Raw genomic sequence first — 21,277 nt, 5'->3', positions numbered from 1 at the left:
TGCACCTGCTTAGCTTCCTGCTTTTCTACTGTGACATACACCTTCACCACTTGTGTGGCCCCACATAGGGGGAGCTTAACTTGCCATTTATCTAATCTGGGATACACACCTCCCCCAGGAATTTGCCTCCAGAAAGGGGGGAGAGAGATAAAGAGACTGACCCCATTCATATTATATTCTAATTATCCAATTGGGTTGGGGTCTTTCTCTCCATTGGGCTCTTGAGATACTTTCTTTTCATGTCCTCCAATCTCTTTCACATGGATAATCCAACAAAAGGTTACACTACTGATTTTGTGCCACCAGGTTGCCCATCCAGTGGCTGCCCAGGTTGGACCTGCTTTGCTTCCTGCTTTTCTCCTGAGACATACACTTCACCACTTGTGTGGCCCCATGTAGGGGGGAGCTTAACTTGCCATTTATCTAATCTGGGATACACACCTCCACCAGGCATTTGCCTCAATAAAGGGGGGGGGAGAGAGATAAGAGACTGACCCCATTCATATATTATATATTATCCAATTGGGTTGGGGTCTTTCTCTCCATTGGGCTCTTGAGATACTTTCTTTTCATGCCCTCCAATCTCTTTCACATGGATAATCCAACAAAAGGTTACACTACTGATTTTGTGCCACCAGGTTGCCCATCCAGTGGCTGACCAGGGTTGCACCTGCTTAGCTTCCTGCTTTTCTCCTGAGACATACACTTCACCACTTGTGTGGCCCCACTATAGGGGGAGCTTAACTTGCCATTTATCTAATCTGGGATACACACCTCCACCAGGCAATTTGCCTCAATAAGGGGGGGGGAGAGAGATAAAGAGACTGACCCCATTCATATATTATCCAATTGGGTTGGGGTCTTTCTCTCCATTGGGCTCTTGAGATACTTTCTTTTCATGCCCTCCAATCTCTTTCACATGGATAATCCAACAAAAGGTTACACTACTGATTTTGTGGCACCAGGTTGCCCATCCAGTGGCTGCCCAGGGTTGCACCTGCTTAGCTTCCTGCTTTTCTCCTGAGACATACACTTTCACCACTTGTCTGGCCACATGTATGGGGAGCTTAACTTGCCATTTATCTAATCTGGGATACACACCTCCCCCAGGCATTTGCCTCCAGAAAGGGGGGAGAGAGATAAAGAGACTGACCCCATTCATATATTATCCAATTGGGTTGGGGTCTTTCTCTCCATTGGGCTCTTGAGATACTTTCTTTTCATGCCCTCCAATCTCTTTCACATGGATAATCCAACAAAAGGTTACACCACTGATTTTGTGCCACCAGGTTGCCCATCCAGTGGCTGACCAGGGTTGCACCTGCTTAGCTTCCTGCTTTTCTCCTGAGACATACACTTTCACCACTTGTGTGGCCCCACATAGGGGGAGCTTAACTTGCCATTTATCTAATCTGGGATACACACCTCCCCCAGGCATTTGCCTCCAGAAAGGGGGGGAGAGAGATAAAGAGACTGACCCCATTCATATATTATATATTATCCAATTGGGTTGGGGTCTTTCTCTCCATTGGGCTCTTGAGATACTTTCTTTTCATGCCCTCCAATCTCTTTCACATGGATAATCCAACAAAAGGTTACACTACTGATTTTGTGCCACCAGGTTGCCCATCCAGTGGCTGCCCAGGGTTGCACCTGCTTAGCTTCCTGCTTTTCTCCTGAGACATACACCTTCACCACTTGTGTGGCCCCACATAGGGGAGCTTAACTTGCCATTTATCTAATCTGGGATACACACCTCCCCCAGGCATTGCCTCCAGAAAGGGGGGAGAGAGATAAAGAGACTGACCCCATTCATATATTATCCAATTGGGTTGGGGTCTTTCTCTCCATTGGGCTCTTGAGATACTTTCTTTTCATGCCCTCCAATCTCTTTCACATGGATAATCCAACAAAAGGTTATGCCACTGATTTTGATCCACCAGGTTGCTCATACAGTGGCTGACCAGGGTTACACCTGCTTAGCTTCCTGCTTTTCTCCTGTGACATACACCTTCACCACTTGTGTGGCCCCACATAGGGGAACTTAACTTGCCATTTATCTAATCTGGGATACACACCTCCCCCAGGCATTTGCCTCCAGAAAGGGGGGAGAGAGATAAAGAGACTGACCCCATTCATATATTATCCAATTGGGTTGGGGTCTTTCTCTCCATTGGGCTCTTGAGATACTTTCTTTTCATGCCCTCCAATCTCTTTCACATGGATAATCCAACAAAAGGTTACACCACTGATTTTGTGCCACCAGGTTGCCCATCAGTGGCTGACCAGGGTTGCACCTGCTTAGCTTCCTGCTTTTCTCCTGTGACATACACCTTCACCACTTGTGTGGCCCCACATGGGGGAACTTAACTTGCCATTTATCTAATCTGGGATACACACCTCCACCAGGCATTTGCCTCCAGAGGGGGGGGGGAGAGAGATAAAGAGACTGACCCCATTCATATATTATCCAATTGGGTTGGGGTCTTTCTCTCCATTGGGCTCTTGAGATACTTTCTTTTCATGCCCTCCAATCTCTTTCACATGGATAATCCAACAAAAGGTTATGCCACTGATTTTGTGCCACCAGGTTGCCCATCTGGGGGGTGCCCAGGGTTGCACCTGCTTAGCTTCCTGCTTTTCTCCTGAGACATACACCTTCACCACTTGTGTGGCCCCACATGGGGGAACTTAACTTGCCATTTATCTAATCTGGGATACACACCTCCACCAGGCATTTGCCTCCAGAGGGGGGGGGGGAGAGAGATAAAGAGACTGACCCCATTCATATATTATCCAATTGGGTTGGGGTCTTTCTCTCCATTGGGCTCTTGAGATACTTTCTTTTCATGCCCTCCAATCTCTTTCACATGGATAATCCAACAAAGGTTACACCACTGATTTTGTGCCACCAGGTTGCCCATCTAGTGGCTGACCAGGGTTGCACCTGCTTAGCTTCCTGCTTTTCTCCTGTGACATACACCTTCACCACTTGTGTGGCCCCACATAGGGGAACTTAACTTGCCATTTATCTAATCTGGATACACACCTCCCCCAGCCATTTGCCTCCAGAAAGGGGGGAGAGAGATAAGAGGACTGACCCCATTCATATATATATATTATCCAATTGGGTTGGGGTCTTTCCTCTCCATTGGGCTCTTGAGATACTTTCTTTTCATGCCCTCCAATCTCTTTCACATGGATAATCCAACAAAAGGTTACACCACTGATTTTGTGCCACCAGGTTGCCCATCCGGTGGCTGACCAGGGTTGCACCTGCTTAGCTTCCTGCTTTTCTCCTGTGACATACACCTTCACCACTTGTGTGGCCCCACATAGGGGAACTTAACTTGCCATTTATCTAATCTGGGATACACACCTCCCCCAGGCATTTGCCTCCAGAAAGGGGGGAGAGAGATAAAGAGACTGACCCCATTCATATATTATCCAATTGGGTTGGGGTCTTTCTCTCCATTGGGTTCTTGAGATACTTTCTTTTCATGCCCTCCAATCTCTTTCACATGGATAATCCAACAAAAGGTTACACCACTGATTTTGTGCCACCAGGTTGCCCATCTGGTGGCTGACCAGGGTTGCACCTGCTTAGCTTCCTGCTTTTCTCCTGAGACATACACCTTCACCTCTTGTGTGGCCCCACATGGGGGAACTTAACTTGCCATTTATCTAATCTGGGATACACACCTCCACCAGGCATTTGCCTCCAGAGGGGGGGGGGGGGAGAAAGATAAAGAGACTGACCCCATTCATATATTATCCAATTGGGTTGGGGTCTTTCTCTCCATTGGGCTCTTGAGATACTTTCTTTTCATGCCCTCCAATCTCTTTCACATGGATAATCCAACAAAAGGTTACATTACTGATTTTGTGCCACCAGGTTGCCTTTCTGGTGGCTGACCAGGGTTGCACCTGCTTAGCTTCCTGCTTTTCTCCTGAGACATACACTTTCACCACTTGTGTGGCCCCATATAGGGGGAACTTAACTTGCCATTTATCTAATCTGGGATACACACCTCCCCCAGGCATTTGCCTCCAGAAAGGGGGGAGAGAGATAAAGAGACTGACCCCATTCATATATTATCCAATTGGGTTGGGGTCTTTCTCTCCATTGGGCTCTTGAGATACTTTCTTTTCATGCCCTCCAATCTCTTTCACATGGATAATCCAACAAAAGGTTACACCACTGATTTTGTGCCACCAGGTTGCCCATCCAGTGGCTGACCAGGGTTGCACCTGCTTAGCTTCCTGCTTTTCTCCTGAGACATACACTTTCACCACTTGTGTGGCCCACATAGGGGGAACTTAACTTGCCATTTATCTAATCTGGGATACACACCTCCACCAGGCAATTTGCCTCAATAAAGGGGGGAGAGAGATAAGAGACTGACCCCATTCATTTATTATATATTATCCAATTGGGTTGGGGTCTTTCTCTCCATTGGGCTCTTGAGATACTTTCTTTTCATGCCCTCCAATCTCTTTCACATGGATAATCCAACAAAAGGTTACACCACTGATTTTGTGCCACCAGGTTGCCCATCTTCTGGCTGACCAGGGTTGCACCTGCTTAGCTTCCTGCTTTTCTCCTGAGACATACACCTTCACCACTTGTGTGGCCCCACATAGGGGGAACTTAACTTGCCATTTATCTAATCTGGGATACACACCTCCCCCAGGCATTTGCCTCCAGAAAGGGGGGAGAGAGATAAAGAGACTGACCCCATTCATATATATATTATCCAATTGGGTTGGGGTCTTTCTCTCCATTGGGCTCTTGAGATACTTTCTTTTCATGCCCTCCAATCTCTTTCACATGGATAATCCAACAAAAGGTTACACCACTGATTTTGTGCCACCAGGTTGCCCATCCAGTGGCTGACCAGGGTTGCACCTGCTTAGCTTCCTGCTTTTCTCCTGAGACATACACCTTTCACCACTTGTGTGGCCCACATAGGGGAACTTAACTTGCCATTTATCTAATCTGGGATACACACCTCCCCCAGGCATTTGCCTCCAGAAAGGGGGGAGAGAGATAAAGAGACTGACCCCATTCATATATATATTATCCAATTGGGTTGGGGTCTTTCTCTCCATTGGGCTCTTGAGATACTTTCTTTTCATGCCCTCCAATCTCTTTCACATGGATAATCCAACAAAAGGTTACACCACTGATTTTGTGCCACCAGGTTGCCCATCCAGTGGCTGACCAGGGTTGCACCTGCTTAGCTTCCTGCTTTTCTCCTGAGACATACACCTTCACCACTTGTGTGGCCCCACATAGGGGGAACTTAACTTGCCATTTATCTAATCTGGGATACACACCTCCCCCAGGCATTTGCCTCCAGAAAGGGGGGAGAGAGATAAAGAGACTGACCCCATTCATATTATATATTATCCAATTGGGTTGGGGTCTTTCTCTCCATTGGGCTCTTGAGATACTTTCTTTTCATGTCCTCCAATCTCTTTCACATGGATAATCCAACAAAAGGTTACACTACTGATTTTGTGCCACCAGGTTGCCCATCCAGTGGCTGCCCAGGGTTGCACCTGCTTAGCTTCCTGCTTTTCTCCTGAGACATACACCTTCACCACTTGTGTGGCCCCACATAGGGGGAGCTTAACTTGCCATTTATCTAATCTGGGATACACACCTCCACCAGGCAATTGCCTCAATAAAGGGGGGGGGAGAGATAAAGAGACTGACCCCATTCATATATTATCCAATTGGGTTGGGGTCTTTCTCTCCATTGGGCTCTTGAGATACTTTCTTTTCATGCCCTCCAATCTCTTTCACATGGATAATCCAACAAAAGGTTACACTACTGATTTTGTGCCACCAGGTTGCCCATCCAGTGGCTGCCCAGGGTTGCACCTGCTTAGCTTCCTGCTTTTCTCCTGAGACATACACTTTCACCACTTGTGTGGCACCACATAGGGGGAACTTAACTTGCCATTTATCTAATCTGGGATACACACGTCCCCCAGGCATTTGCCTCCAGAAAGGGGGGGGAGAGAGATAAGAGACTGACCCCATTCATATATTATCCAATTGGGTTGGGGTCTTTCTCTCCATTGGGCTCTTGAGATACTTTCTTTCATGCCCTCCAATCTCTTTCACATGGATAATCCAACAAAAGGTTACACCACTGATTTTGTGCCACCAGGTTGCCCATCAGTGGCTGACCAGGGTTGCACCTGCTTAGCTTCCTGCTTTTTTTCCTGGACATACACCTTCACCACTTGTGTGGCCCCACATAGGGGGAGCTTAACTTGCCATTTATCTAATCTGGGATACACACCTCCACCAGGCATTTGCCTCCATAAAGGGGGGGGGAGAGAGATAAAGAGACTGACCCCATTCATATATTATATATTATCCAATTGGGTTGGGGTCTTTCTCTCCATTGGGCTCTTGAGATACTTTCTTTTCATGCCCTCCAATCTCTTTCACATGGATAATCCAACAAAAGGTTACACTACTGATTTTGTGCCACCAGGTTGCCCATCCAGTGGCTGACCAGGGTTGCACCTGCTTAGCTTCCTGCTTTTCTCCTGAGACATACACTTTCACCACTTGTGTGGCCCCATGTAGGGGGAGCTTAACTTGCCATTTATCTAATCTGGGATACACACCTCCACCAGGCATTTGCCTCCAGAAAGGGGGGGGAGAGAGATAAAGAGACTGACCCCATTCATATATTATCCAATTGGGTTGGGGTCTTTCTCTCCATTGGGCTCTTGAGATACTTTCTTTTCATGCCCTCCAATCTCTTTCACATGGATAATCCAACAAAAGGTTACACCACTGATTTTGTGCCACCAGGTTGCCCATCCAGTGGCTGACCAGGGTATTGTGTTTTACCATTGTTATTAGCATTGTTTGAATTTATATTGTTACAATGTAATTTTCTGTTTTTATTTAATGACTGTATTATGGGTTTTTTTATATTGTTCAAATTTTATTACTACTTTGACACTGTTGATTGAGTGTTATATCAGATAAATAAATCAAATCAAACCAAATAGGAAAATCTACAATTGATTTGTAAACTTCCAGAAAGCTTTTGACAGTATCAATCTGAGTATAACTTGGGCTGTCTTGGACTCTTAAGGTGTGGACAGCAAACTGATTGGCCTTTTAAGAGATATTACCAACAGCGTGCAAGCAGCTGTCACAATATGTGGTGAAATTGGACTTTGGTGTGGTATAAGCAGGGGAATAAGACACGGTAATCCAATATCTTGTTCTTTCATCATGCACTTGGACAGAGCAATGGACAAGATCCAGAAAGGCAACAAAGTAACATCAGTTTACAGTACCTGGATAAATAATCTGCACTTTGCTGATGACATTGACCTCATTGTAGAAGACAAGAAATTACTGCAGCACATGATGCAAACACTGAATGAAGAAGGGAAGTGATGTGGACTGATTATGAATTTTGATAAAACAAAAATAATGGTGTTGTGAAAAGACAACTACTAAGAACTTTTTTGTGGATGGAACTCAGTTGGAGAACATGAAAAAATTCATATATCTTGGATGTAACATAGTCTAAGTAGGTTGCACTGTTGGTTTTGTACCTATCTACTATCAAAGCTTATCTATAATAATTATAATGATTACCAAAATATCCTCACAGAAGTGTTTTGCTGAAGAGCCTCTGCAATGCTTCTGCCTCCAATGGTAGAGATGTTGTTACAGGCAAGGCTGCAAGAAGGAAAGAGGAAACATTTTTCAATATGCTTGCTCTGAAACAGAATTATATATGATGATGTCTAATGAAACAGAGGTGAATAAATTGCAGCACATGGCAGACCTGCTTTTCTACTAAAATAAATCAACAGTAACATCTCATTGGGTAGAGATTTAAACAGGGCTGGAAATAAAGGACCCCATCTAAAGAGAACTCAGTGGTCAAAACACTGCACTGAAATAAATACTTTCCTTAAAAGAATAGTCCCTACTTCTACCAGTTTCATATCAAGGGCATCTCACCAGCCTTGCAAAATTATTTTTGTGAAAACTAAGAGGGGCATTTTCGATATGACATCTAAATACGAATTTGGACATTTTGCTCAAAATGCCCAGAATCCAAGTGGTGAATATAGCGATGTTCAAAACAGCAAAAGTTTATTTTTATTTCGAATATGACCACTTGCTAAATGTTTTTGTGCTATGTGCATTTATCTTTTTGGTCCATTTTCAAAAAAAAATGTCCAAGTGAAAAACACACAAAATCAAGCCATTGCATTCTTAGTAGGCTGGCCACACAGACATCTCAACAGAGCACTCCAGGGGGCAGTGCCTTGGACTTCACATAAATGTCCCAGGTACACATCTCACCGTTACCCCATTATATTGTATGGTGATTCCTCCAAACACCAACTGTACACCACTATCTATCTATCTATCTATCTATCTATCTACTTATCATTTCTATAGCGCCACAAGGCATACGCAGCGCTGTACACCATACATAGAAGACAGTCCCTGCTCAAAGAGCTTACAATCTAAATAAGACGGGTAAACAGACAGAACAATTAAGGGTGAGGGAATAAAGAGGTGAGGATGTCTGCAAGTGTCACTTATATATGGGTGCAGTAGGTTTTTGGTGGGTTTTCAAGGGCTCACACTTTCTACTACAAGTGTAACAGTTAAAGTGGAATGTGGGCCTGTGTCCCCTTCTCTACAGTGTACTGCACTGTCCACTAGGCTTCTCCAGGGACCTACTTGCTGCTCCAATAGGAGTGGCTATAACATCTTAGGCTGTCATAGAGGCTGGTATTTACTGTTTCTTTCACATCAATGGAAGAGGGATCAGTGACCAATGGGAGAGTAAGGGTGATTATTTCTTTATTTTTCCAGTGGCCATCTGGTCATTTAAGGCACTTTTTTTGTGGCTTAGTCGTTATTAAAACTGATCTAGCTCAAAACATCTTAGTTTCAGTCCTGGGTGTTTTTGTTTTGTTCCATTATGGCAGTAAAACTTCCAAGTGTTAGGAATACTCTAATCCCACTCCTGTGACATGCCCCCCTTGTGATTTGGATGCATTGCAGACAAACTGCATAGATAAATGTCTGCAAAATAGGTTTTGAAAATAGCTATTTGAACATTTTGGCAAGCAAAGTGGATGTCTGTATGCTGCTTTATGCCAATTTTTAAACATTTTTCTCTTTCAAAAATGAGCCCCTAAGTGTATCAAGGGCTCCTGGTACATCAATGACTATTACTGCTTATGGACGTCCAACTAAAAATAGTCTTCTGATTTTACATCTGTGGTGGGAACAAAAAAGAACTGGTGTGTTCTAACCAACCATATTGCTCCTTCCTATTGGTTAGACATGCTGTTTGATAAGAATATGTTAACTCTGACAGATAAATAACTGTCAGTGCCAGGCTCTTTTATTTTGTGTGACCAGCTCATTTTCTTCCACACTTGAGCTTTCAATACAGTTGGATACTGACGTATGAGATATAAACACAGCTGAGAAAAAGTGGTTATAGGCTGCAAGACAGTCAGAGAAACTAAGCGATCAGTAGAGGAACATGGACATATCCGTGTTTGAACAGTTTGAATATACATAGGGTAGAAGAGTCACATTATAGGGCCATATCAAAGAGCTTATCTACCCATGTTGTTTTAATCATTTCCATAATAAATGAAACTCTCAAATCCATTATTTGTCCTGTTTGTCTGTCTTGAATCGATTGTATTCTGTATCAAGGAGGGATTGTTTCTTATGTGTTTGTTTACAGAATGTGCATGTCTAGTAGTGTTCTAGAAATGTTAAGTAGTAGTATAAGGCCTTAGGCTCATTTGCTGACAGATATGACAAGCGATAACAAAAGTGAAAAGTCACAGGCCTTTCCTCACGCTCCTAATTGCTGCAAATATTCACGTCTTCTAGGATCAATTTACTCAGTACTATCTCTCTTAAATCCTAAGCTCTAAACTTCAAACTCTTGTGTAAGGAGGAAAAAGCCTCAACAGACTCCCAAAACATAGCTCTATGGCTATCAATTAATTGGAGTACTAGCTGTCATCATAGGCTCAAAAAACCTCCTACTTAATGCGCATAGATTTGAAAATAACCCCCTGGAATGACCATGTATTTATTTCATGAAATTTAAAATTATCCCTGTACTCATTTCTCATGTTAGCTTCACCCAAACATTACTTTTCCGTAAAAATTCTGAACTGAAATACAGGTACCCAAAAAACAGACGCATCTGATGCACCTCTCCCCCTCCCCCAACACACCTTAAATTTGTTAAGCTGGGATGATTCTTAAGGGCATCTGCAAATGCTTTTGCTCCTTCATCTCCAATCTTGTTACCCCACATCCTGAAAAACACAAAATAATGAGGCAGATGGAGCCCATGCCAGCATATTTTACACAATACTTGACACTGCTGAATCCTGGTTGTGCAAGCACTGTCAACGATAAACCTGTCTTTATATACAAGTAAAAATCTAGACTGAAAAGTCTTATGATATCATTAAGCACTGAGGGCTTCTTTTACAAAGCCACGCTAGCGACTGCCGGGTGGCAAATGAGAGGAAGCCCATAGGAATTGAATGGGCTTCCTCTCATGTCCTGCACAGGAATCGCTAGGGTGGCTTTGTAAAAGAAGCCCTGAGCTGTCTCTTCAAAAGAGTTACAGAATAATTTACACACAGGAGATTAGACACAGCTCAATTTTTTTTTCATTTCAATGTTTTTTATTCAGCATACACTCCTGTAAAAAATCTCTTCTGACTACTTTTATAGAGCCTCCCCAACCTTTTTTCCCCTTTCTAGACTTCCAGAACTAAACAAATTCCCTTATTTGGCCAAGGGCTAGATTGAGATGTCCCTTCCAAGGGTAAACTCCTGAATCACAGCTCTTCTGCCAACAGATATGACTTACAAAACTGGCAACCGTCTTTCCTCTCCCTCCCACCCCTCTCCTCCCCTCCTCTGGAGCTTGACTGCATTGCTTTTGCAATATGATACAACCCTACCGGGTCCCTCAAAAAGCAGACTTAAACCCAGGAGTCCTGAACTGTCACATGCAGTGCTACAACTGAACAATGGAAATCTACCTTTTTCATTGTTTCAACACTGGCTTTGACTACTAAGTAAAAACGCAGTCGGCCATTTTAGGCTGTTTGCCTCCTTTGTCTTGCCAAGAAATCTGATAGAGTCTCATCCCTACTGAAAGACCATCACAGTATAAAATCCTTCTACTGGTCTTTAAGGCTTTTTGCATTGGACTGCCCCCCCTACCTATCTTACAGTGCCTTCCACCCGTTCCCATATTCTCTGTTCCCTAAATGACCACAGGATGGTCCTCTCAAATCCATGGCAGGCCCAACCTTTTTCTTTACAGCTGTGGCTCTTTGGAATAGCCTTCCTCTTCATATAAGTGAACTTTCCTTAGCCCGGTTTAAATACGCTATTAAAACCTGGCTATTTAGACAAGTCCTTGATGCATCTTTATAACTTGGGTCTGTGGCCGTATCCACCTCCATCCCTTTCTATCCTTGCCATCCTCTTCTCCCTCTCATCCCATCTCCTTTTTTGCTCCTTCCTCCTGTATGATTGGCCTACCTTTCTATCTGTGAAATTTGTATTTCCTTTCTAGCTGTAATTAGTCTGTACACCTCTCAGCTTTGCCTGTCAGTTGCAGCGGTATAGCAAAACCGAATAAAGAATAGAAGAATAAAGTGCTGCTCACTGCCGTACAGAAGGGTCATGATTCAGTCCCCAAGTCAGGTCTTCTATTACAGGGGTTCTAAACCTATAGTGCCCACACTCCAAAGAGGTCAAATGGGGTGTGGAAAAGTGTCTTTAAATCTGGGCATGAAGGCAGAGTGAAGGTAGTTATTAGGCCAGTTATTGGTAGTATAACTGTGTAATTTTAGTTGCATGTTAGCAGGTTACCACTGTTAGAGGCTAACAGTTAGCAACATATGTAGCTAACAGTAGTCACTTGGGAACATGTGGTTTGGGAAGGGGGTGAGGGTTTCATTGATCATTTAAAGGGAAGGGAAATGGGACTTCATATACCGCCTTTCTGTGGTATTTTGCAACTACATTCAAAGCGGTTTACATACATACAGGTACTTATTTTGGAGTGCAGGAACCAATAATGGCTAAGAATCCCTATTCTAGTCTTTGGGGTGGCTGGGGATGCTACAGAAGCCCCTAGGCAAGGAATCATGGTCACTGCTTGAAGGTGCTTGTCTAATGACTGGATTCAGGGTCCAGAACATCTTTTTTTTTTTTAGTAAAGTTTCATAAATTTCAGGTAGAATTTTTTTTTTTTTACCTTTTGTATTTAGGGATATTGAGCTTATTATTTTATTTACTTTTTAATTGGATTGGATTTATATACCACCATATACTGTTGTGTCTAGGCAGTTTACAAAAAAAAATCATAAACATACATCATGCAATATACCTACATCATACTAAATTTCCTACTTCATCTAAAAGGAATTAATAAATTAACAGTAAAAAAAAAAAAAGATCATAAGTCAACTGTATTACTGTTGAAACAGTAAGGTCTTCAAAGCTTTAGGAAAACCATAATAGGAGGAAAGATCAGAAAAACAGTGCAACCAGGAATTCCATAATGATGGTCCAATGTATGAAAAAGCTTGCTTCCAAGTCAACATCAACCTAACTGTGTCCAAACCAGGCAGTTGGAGAAGTCCTCTTTGCGAACAATGCAACTCACTTAAAAGAGAATACTTGACTAATTTTCTAGACAAATATTCAGAATGTTCTAATTTCAAGGCTTTAAAAATAAGACAAAGCATCTTAAATTCCATTCTTTTAAAACTTGTGATCAGTGCAAATCATACAAAATTGGTGCTATGTGATTTGACCTTTTAGCTCCAGTTATCAGCTGTGCAGTGGTATTTTGCACCATTTGTAGCTGTTGTAAATTGGCTTTACTGGAGCCAATTAATAATAAATTACAGTAGCCTAACCTACTAGTAATAAATGCATGGACTAGCTTGATCAAATTTTCTTTAGTACCATTTTTAATTGCTTTGGCACATGCAAATAGTAAAAACAAGATTTTATTACTTGGCCTATCTATAAATTGAGTATCAAATCACTGTTGCAACAAACACCCAAAGTGACTATGGGGTCCTTTTACTAAGGTGCACTGAAAAATGGCCTGCAGTAGTGTAGGCATGTGTTTTGGGCGTGCACCGAATCATTTTTCAGCGCACCTGCAAAAAATGCCTTTTTTACATTTTTGCCGAAAATGGACATGCGGCAAAATGAAAATTGCCACGTGTCCACTTTGAGTCTGAGACCTTACCACCAGCCATTGACCTAGCAGTAAAGTCTCACACGGTAACCGGGCGGTAATGATCTACGCATGTCAAATGCCACTTGGCGCGTGCCCGATGAGCGCGTCCGAAAATAAAAGTTCTTTTTCGGATGCACGTATCGGACATGCACCAAAAATGAAATTACCACAAGAGCTATGTAGTAGCCGGGCGGTAACTCCATTTTGGCTTGCATAGACACTTACGCGGCTTAGTAAAAGGGCCCCTATGTTTAGAGAGAGAGATAGGGGAAGGCCACCAATCTCTGGCAAAACTTACACAAAAGCCACATGGCTGAACACTTATCTGTATTTAAAACTAAATCTTCTGAACACATCCAGTCTGCAAGAATACGGAACTTATCATTAAAAGCAGAAATCATTTCTTCTTGATTATTCTTCATAAAGACAGTAAGTTAAATATCATCTGCAAAGAAGTGAAAATCTATTTGCCAACTGTCCAATAATCTGGCCATAGGTTCAAGCTACAAATTAAAAAGTATCTGTGATAAGAGAGAGCCTTGAGGCACTCCTCTCTACAAAACATTTTTTGAAGAAAGCTCAGAATTCCAGCAGACTGAATGAGTCCGATCGGCAAAATACGAATCAAACCATTATAATACTGTTGAATCGATACCAATATCTCTTAGATGCTGTAACAATTTAGAATGAGAAATTGTGTTAAAGTCTGCTGTAAGGTCAAGTTGCACCCAAAGTCCCTCAAAACCTTGATCAGCCTTGACTTGAATTTAATGAACTATCTCCAACAAGAGAGATTCTGTACTGTGGTTATATCGATAGCCCAGTTGTTGGGGGTGTACAATTTTATTGGTATCCAGATATTCAGTTAATTGGAATAAAACCACTTTTTCAAGTGTTTTTGCCATTAATGACAAGTTGGAAATCGGTCTGAAACCTAAATAACCATCTTTAGCTTTCTTTCCTTTTTAAAGTATGGGCTTGACTATAGCTTCCTTCAAACACTTTGGAACACAACTGCCATCCGATGCAAGTTAACTAAGGGCCCTGTTTACAAAGGCATGCTAGCGTTTTTAAGTGCACGCTAACCGTGTAAACACCCACAGGAATATTATGGGCATCTACAGGGTTAGCACGCTAAAAATGCTAGCGCACCTTTGTAAAGAGGGCGCCAAATGAGTTAAAAAAGGAGCAATAATATCTTTACAATGAGACAGATAGATGAATTGAATAAAATCTAACAAAACAGCAGAAGAATTAATAGATTGAAGGACTTTTACAATCTCAGTGGAAGAAACTGATCAAAATTTACTCCACATTTCCAATTTATTCAATGGAGATTATTGTTGATACTGTGCTATGTGTTTAGGAGGGAAGTTACTAAGCTACGGTAAAATATTGCATTTTAGTTTACAACAGGAATTGCTAACCTGCAATAACTCAGTAAAACAGTTAGTGACTTCCATGGTAAATGAATAATACAACTTGCAATGAATCTCACAAGTTGCATTATTCTGCTCCTGAGGAGAATGGGGCCACTAATGGGTGGACCGAGTCTCCAAGAGTCTTTCTTAAAGGGGATGGAGCTCAACTAATAGAAAAGTACTCCCCTTTTCCCCTACTCCTGTTCATAGACCTCTCCTCCCCACAGACATTCCCCAGGACCTACCTCAGTCAATCCTTTAAGTGGTCCAGGGCAGAAGAAATCCCAGTCACTCCCGCTGGGTACTGACAACCTCTAGTGGGTAGAGATGGTCGACATAAATGTTGAGATGGTCGTCCTCAGTTTTCGTCGATAATGGAAACTGAGGACGTCCATGTCAAAAACGACCAAATCCAACTCATTTGGTCATGGAAGGAGCTAGCATTCGTAGTGCACTGGTCCCCCTGACATGCCAGGACACCAACCGGCACCCTAGGGGGCACTGCAGTGGACTAACTGACGCACTAACTGAACGGAAAAAACCCTTCCCTTGCCGATCCCTTAGTGATTCGGAAAGGAACGGGCATGCATGAAGGAAATCGCATGCAAATGAGCTGCTCGCTGTTAGCTCATTTGCACACGATTTCCTTCCTAAGGAGGGGAAGCCAGTGCAGAGCAGCCAAGCTGCATGCATAATAGCCGTCTACAACCTTAAAAAAACACAAGTCCAAGTGCTTGTCGGGGATGTCTTTTTTTTTTTTTTCGAGTATGGGTGAAGGACGTCAAAGTGTTAGGTGCTTTCACTATGCCTCTGTCCCTGCAATGGGCAGTTGAGGACGTCCAAAATGTGGATGTTTCTGTGAGAAGGATGTCCATGCCTTTGCTATGCTTTCGACACCCCCTTTGTTTATTTATTTGGATTTTGGATCACAAGTAGCAGCACTGGGATTTGAACCTGCCACCTCTGGATTGCAAGACCAGTGCTCTAACCACTAGGCCACTCCTCCACTCCCTTGAAATTTGGCCGTCCCTGTGGGAGGGGGGGCAGTTCAGGACGTCCAAAATGTTTGAATGAAGGATGTCCATGCCTTCGCTATGCCTCCACTGACACACACACACACCTCCCCCCCCCCTCCCCCAGGGACCTGCATACTGCTGCGATGGACCTGAGTATGATATTTGAGGCTGGCAAAACAAGTTTTTAAAGTTCTTTTTTTCAGGGTGGGAGGGGGTTAGTCACCACTGGGGGAGTCAGGGGAGGTCATCTGGTCAGTTTGGGCACCTTTTTGAGGACTGGTCGTAAGAAAAAATGGACCAAGTCGGCCAAGTGCTCGTCAGGGATGCCCTTCTTTTTTCCATTATCGCTCGAGGAAGCCCATCTGTTAGGCATGACCCAGTCCCGCCTTCGCTACGCCTCCGACATGCCCCCGCAATGGGAAGCGGTTGGGGATGCCCAAAATCGGCTTTCGATTATGCCGATTTGGATGACCCTGAGAGAAGGACACCCATCTCCCGATTTGTGTAGAAAGATGGGCGCCCTTCTCTTTCGAAAATAAGCCTGATGTTGATTTTTTTTTTAAACTTCCCACTATCTTTTTATTGAAGTCTACAGAAACTGAGACCTTTTCTTATGAAATCAAACTGGTAAAAATAGTCCATGCCTTAGTCACAAGTGGTCTGGACTAATATAATTTTTTATAGCAGGGACTGCCAAAAAGCACATTCTGAAAAGGCTTCAGTTGGTTCAGAATACAGCAGGAAAATTGAAGACAGGAAAGAAAAAAATTGATCATATTACACCTATTTTGATGGAACTGCATTGGCTACTTGTTGCAGTGAGAATCTCATTTAAATTGCTTTGTCTTGTTTACCAGGCTTTATGTGTGGGAAACTTCAAAATATATGTCAAATTAGTAAAATACTCATCTTCACAGGTTTTGCGCTGCTCTCAAAAAATGTCTGCTTCAGCTTCCTTCTCTGTACTCTGTTAGGCTGATAACTACTAGAAATAAGGTATTTTGCTATGCCGGGTCTTTAATTTGGAATTCGCTACCAACTGAGTGTATTTATTTATGTCATTTATATCCCACATGAGACTTAGGTTCAATGTGGTTTACAATAAAGATTAAATAAACAATGAAACAATTGCATTCTAGAAGGCACTGTAAAAACTGCAAACAGAAAATAATAATCTTTAAGTAGTAAATAAGTTGCCACAAACAAATTAATGAAAATACAATAATAAGAGGCAAACAAGGTAAACAAGCAACAAATTACTAGGACCTGGGATACACAGTCATTTGATGAGAATTAGCAAATAGATGAGTTTTTTTTTAATCTTGAGGAATTCCAGGTAATTATGTTGAAATCTGATGGATTTGGAGAGAGCGTTCCAGCATTTGGTACCAAGATAAGTAAAGTCTGCTGAAAGTACTGATTTATAGATAGCATTTTTACAGTTCGGAAGACATATGGGCTCATTTTCGAAAGAGAAGGACATCCGTCTTTTGACATAAATCGGAAGATGGACGTCCTTTTCCCAGGGACGTCCAATTCTGTATAATTGAAACCCGATTTAGGACGTCCCCAACTGCACTCCGTTGCAAGGGCAGCTAAAGTTCAAGGGGGTGTGTCGGAGGCGTAACGAAGGCGGGACTTGGGTGTGCCTAACACTTGGACGTCCTTGACCCATAATTGAAAAAAACAAGGACGTCCCTGACGCAAACTTGGACGTTTTCACCCGGACCTGTTTTTCTTACGACTAAGGCACAAAAAGGTGCCCAAAATGACCACATGACCACCGAAGAGAATCGGGGATGACCTCCTGTTACTCACCCAGTGCTCACTAACCCCCTCCCATCCTCAAAAAACATCTTTAAAATTATGTCGTGCCAGCCTCAGATGTCATACTCGGGTCCATGAAGCGCATGCAGGTCCCTGGAACAGTTTTAGTGGGTGCAGTGCACTTCAGACAGGCAGACCCAGGTCCATACCCACCCTACCTGTTACATTTGTGGAGGGAACAGTGAGCTCTCCAAAACCCACCACAAACCCACTGTACCCACATCTAGGTACCCCCATTCACCCGTAAGGGCTATGGTAGTGGTGTACAGTTGTGGGCAATGGGTTTTGGGGGGCTCAGCACACAAGGTAAGGGAGCTATGTACCTGGGAGCAATTTATGAAGTCTACTGCAGTGCCCCCTAGGGTGCCCGGTTGGTGTCCTGGCATGTCAGGTGGACCAGTCCACTACAAATGCTGGCTCCTCCCTCAACCAAATGGCTTGCAATTGGTCATTTTTGACATGGACATCTTTGGTTTCGAAAATCGCCGAAAGTCAGAAATATTCATGTCTAGGGACATCCAAATCTAGGGACGGCAAAATTTAAGGATTTCGACATGCCTGACGGTATTTTTGAAACAAAAGATGGACGTCCATCTTGTTTCGAAAATACCGGTTTCCCCGCTCCTGTATTTTGCCATTTTGCAAGGATGTCCAAATCGCAACTTGGACGTCCCTTTCGAAAATGCCCCTCCAAGTCTCTTAACTCCAGGGAGGGCACTGAAGCAGGGTAAATCTACAAGATAATGCATATAATCAGGGGCTAAACTGTGCAAATTTTAAATATGAATACATAGAGCTCTAAAGATTTACCCCTTCCCCCCCCTTTTTACAAAGTCGAGCTAGCGACTGCCAGTGTGGTAATGCTGCCACAGCCCATGGCATTGCCGCTCAGCAGCATATCTAGCATAGCTTTTGTAAAAGTGGGGTTTAGCTATTCAAAAATAGGTATTACTTGCGGGCTGAGTTTAGGTTTAATTACCATTCTGTGTTACACTTTGTTACATATTTGTTATTATAATTGTTTCATTTTATTTCCATTTTATTGTAAATGCTTTAACACTATGTGGTCCTTTTACCAAGCAGCGCTACAAAGTAGACGACTCTGCTGCCAGCGAGTGGGTTTTCCGCACACTGTGGTTGCTTTTAGCATGGCTGTAAAATTGCTGCCTTTCAATATTTGTCTTTAATGGCCACGCGCTAATTTCTCCATTAGTGTGTGGCCATTACTGTTTAGGAGGGGGTAAGGGCTCCCACACTACTCGGGTAGCACAGGAAGGCCTACTCTCCGCCCGTGGGCATGCCTCCTGCACTGGAAAATGAAAAATATATTTTTCAGCATAGAATTCACGTCCGCTAAACAGAAAACTACCACGGGATGACTCAGCGCATCCGGTGGTAGTGCTCCTTTAGCACATAGTAGGCCCACTATAGGTCTACCATGCCTTAATACAAACATAGGTAACTTAAAACTCTGCTTCAACTCTACTACTACTTATCATTTCTATAGCGCTACTAGACGTACGCAGCGCTGTACATTTGAACATGAAGAGACAGTCCCTGCTCGGCAGATCTTACAATCTTAATTAGGACAAACAGGACAAACAAGAGAAAAGGGAATATTAAAGTGAGGATGAAGTGAGGTGAAGTAAAATTTCAGTGCTTTCATGGATATAATAAGCTGTGATAATCTTTAGCGCAGTTTACAGCATCAGAAACATTTCTGTACATAGTTCATTAGCATGCTTTCCTATGCTATTATGCTAAAATTGGTGCAGCACTTTATTTTTGGTGTAATGCTAACAGCATTAAACTGGAAGTAAACTGCTACACTAAGATTAGTACAGTTTATATTACATTGGGCCCTAGGTGTATTAGGGGCAGAGGGATATAACATAGGGGGAAAAGTCCTAGATAGTAGTGAAAGAAAGCACTCAGCACCACAACCCAAACCTGATTCTGACTGAACTGAAAAGCCAAAAGGAGCAAGAGGAATCTGCTAGAACAGAAACAAGCCTTTATAGAGTAAGAAGGTGTGGGACTGGTTCTACGATGCTGCAATATTAAATTATGTGAAAAGGATGTTATTTTGATTTCTGTTTTTAGTTTTATTTCTTATATGATTTGTAATATGCTGCTTGTTTGCTATGTTTTATATATTGTATTCCTTGCCTAGCTAACAGGCAGGTAATAAAATATATATAAAGGATAATTTTGGAAGATCTGACTTACCCCACATCCAAAATAGTTCTGCTCTTTTGAACAGCAAGTGCTAGGCTCTTTCCTCCTTCTGCTGTTATTCTGTTACATCCAATTCTGCAAAGAAAATCAATCAGGGTTTCAATGGACCATTTTTTTAAAGATGCAGTGATAATATTAAAGAAGGAAGTAATGAATTTTTTTTCTTCTGAAAATTAATGCCATTTGAGTTTTGGTGATTATACATGGAAACATTCATTAGTTATGACCAAAGTTCAAAATATACAGAAAAAGCTACCTGAAATTTCAAATTCAAACAAAATGAGGTCCATTAAAAATCTTAGGGGCTCTTTTACTAAAGCTTAGCATGCACTACATCCTGGGCGTCCTATTTATGCCTGTGGGTTGTGTGGTACTTAAAGCATCCTAATACCCATTGGCACACACTAAGCTTTAGTAAAAGGCTGATGATGGCGACAGAGTTAGAAGTGAAACTGCATGTAGAAAGCGAGAAGACTATTTGGCCTGACTATTTCATGGCAGTAGCTGTTTTGACTGCACAGCGAAGCGAGGATCCAAATACTCAGGTTGGTGCCTGCATTGTGAATCCAGAAAACAAAATTGTAGGCATTGGGTACAATGGAATGCCCATTAGTTGCAGTGATGATTTAATGCCCTGGGGAAAAACAGCACCGAACGAACTGGATACAAAATACCCTTATGTGTCACTATGGCCTTAATGTTCCATGTCATGGTTCCCTGAGGAAGAATTGCAAAACGGGACTGTCGGAATCTACACGCAGGAACAGGCTGTGTCCCAGGCCATTAAGATAAAGATAAGTAACGTTTGGCTTTCGGGCACTAAAGATAAGAGATTTATACGCAATTTAAAAGGACAGTTTTGTACAAGTTTTATTTAGAATAAGCATAAGAACAAGCACAAGAAAATTCTTTTAAAAAATATTTTTTAAACGGGGTTTTTTTAGTCGATGATGACTTGTTATGCGTGCAAATATAATTGAATGTCAAATGAACTTTGTAGTTGCCGCACTAGTTGAGACTTTTTCCCCGATTTTTGATTTTAGAACTTTTGATATAGGCAGTACCACTCTGCTATTGATGTTTTTTGGTTGTTTCAATATTTTCAGCAGTTGTGTTGATCTGAAAGGGATATTTTGATAGACACATATGGACAACAATGAGCTCAGAGAAGTGTTAGTGTTTTGATACTCATTAAGAATTTTAATTTACATTTGAAATGTGTTTCATTTTGTTTATCTTAAAATTTTGGGAAGCTTCTTCTATGCATCCAAAAGTTGAGGACATTTTGTGACCATGCCCCTTTCTTTCTAGATTTGTTGTTGTTTGGGAATCTGTGGCCTGTCCAATTTTTCTGTGTCTCATGCACAATAGCTTTTTTACACACCATGCACAGCTATAAAAAAAAAAATCTGTATATTCAGTATGCTGTCTGGATAGG

The 21,277-nt window shown here is 42.4% G+C and overlaps 1 protein-coding gene across 1 annotated transcript in view; it reads right to left on the bottom strand.

Moving 5' to 3' along the window:
* Positions 1–21,277, bottom strand: part of NOD1 (nucleotide binding oligomerization domain containing 1) — a 153,925-nt gene that overhangs the window by 26,210 nt on the left and 106,438 nt on the right. Inside the window, 3 exon segments of the mRNA XM_030206217.1 lie at positions 7,646–7,729; positions 10,285–10,368; positions 19,831–19,914. Of these exon segments, the coding sequence (XP_030062077.1) occupies positions 7,646–7,729; positions 10,285–10,368; positions 19,831–19,914 (252 nt within the window).

Source organism: Microcaecilia unicolor, chromosome 1, assembly GCF_901765095.1.
Source record: "Microcaecilia unicolor chromosome 1, aMicUni1.1, whole genome shotgun sequence".
In the NCBI taxonomy this organism is placed as follows: domain Eukaryota; kingdom Metazoa; phylum Chordata; class Amphibia; order Gymnophiona; family Siphonopidae; genus Microcaecilia; species Microcaecilia unicolor.
Note: the sequence above shows the minus strand (reverse complement) of the source record. Positions and strands in the feature narration are given on the sequence as shown.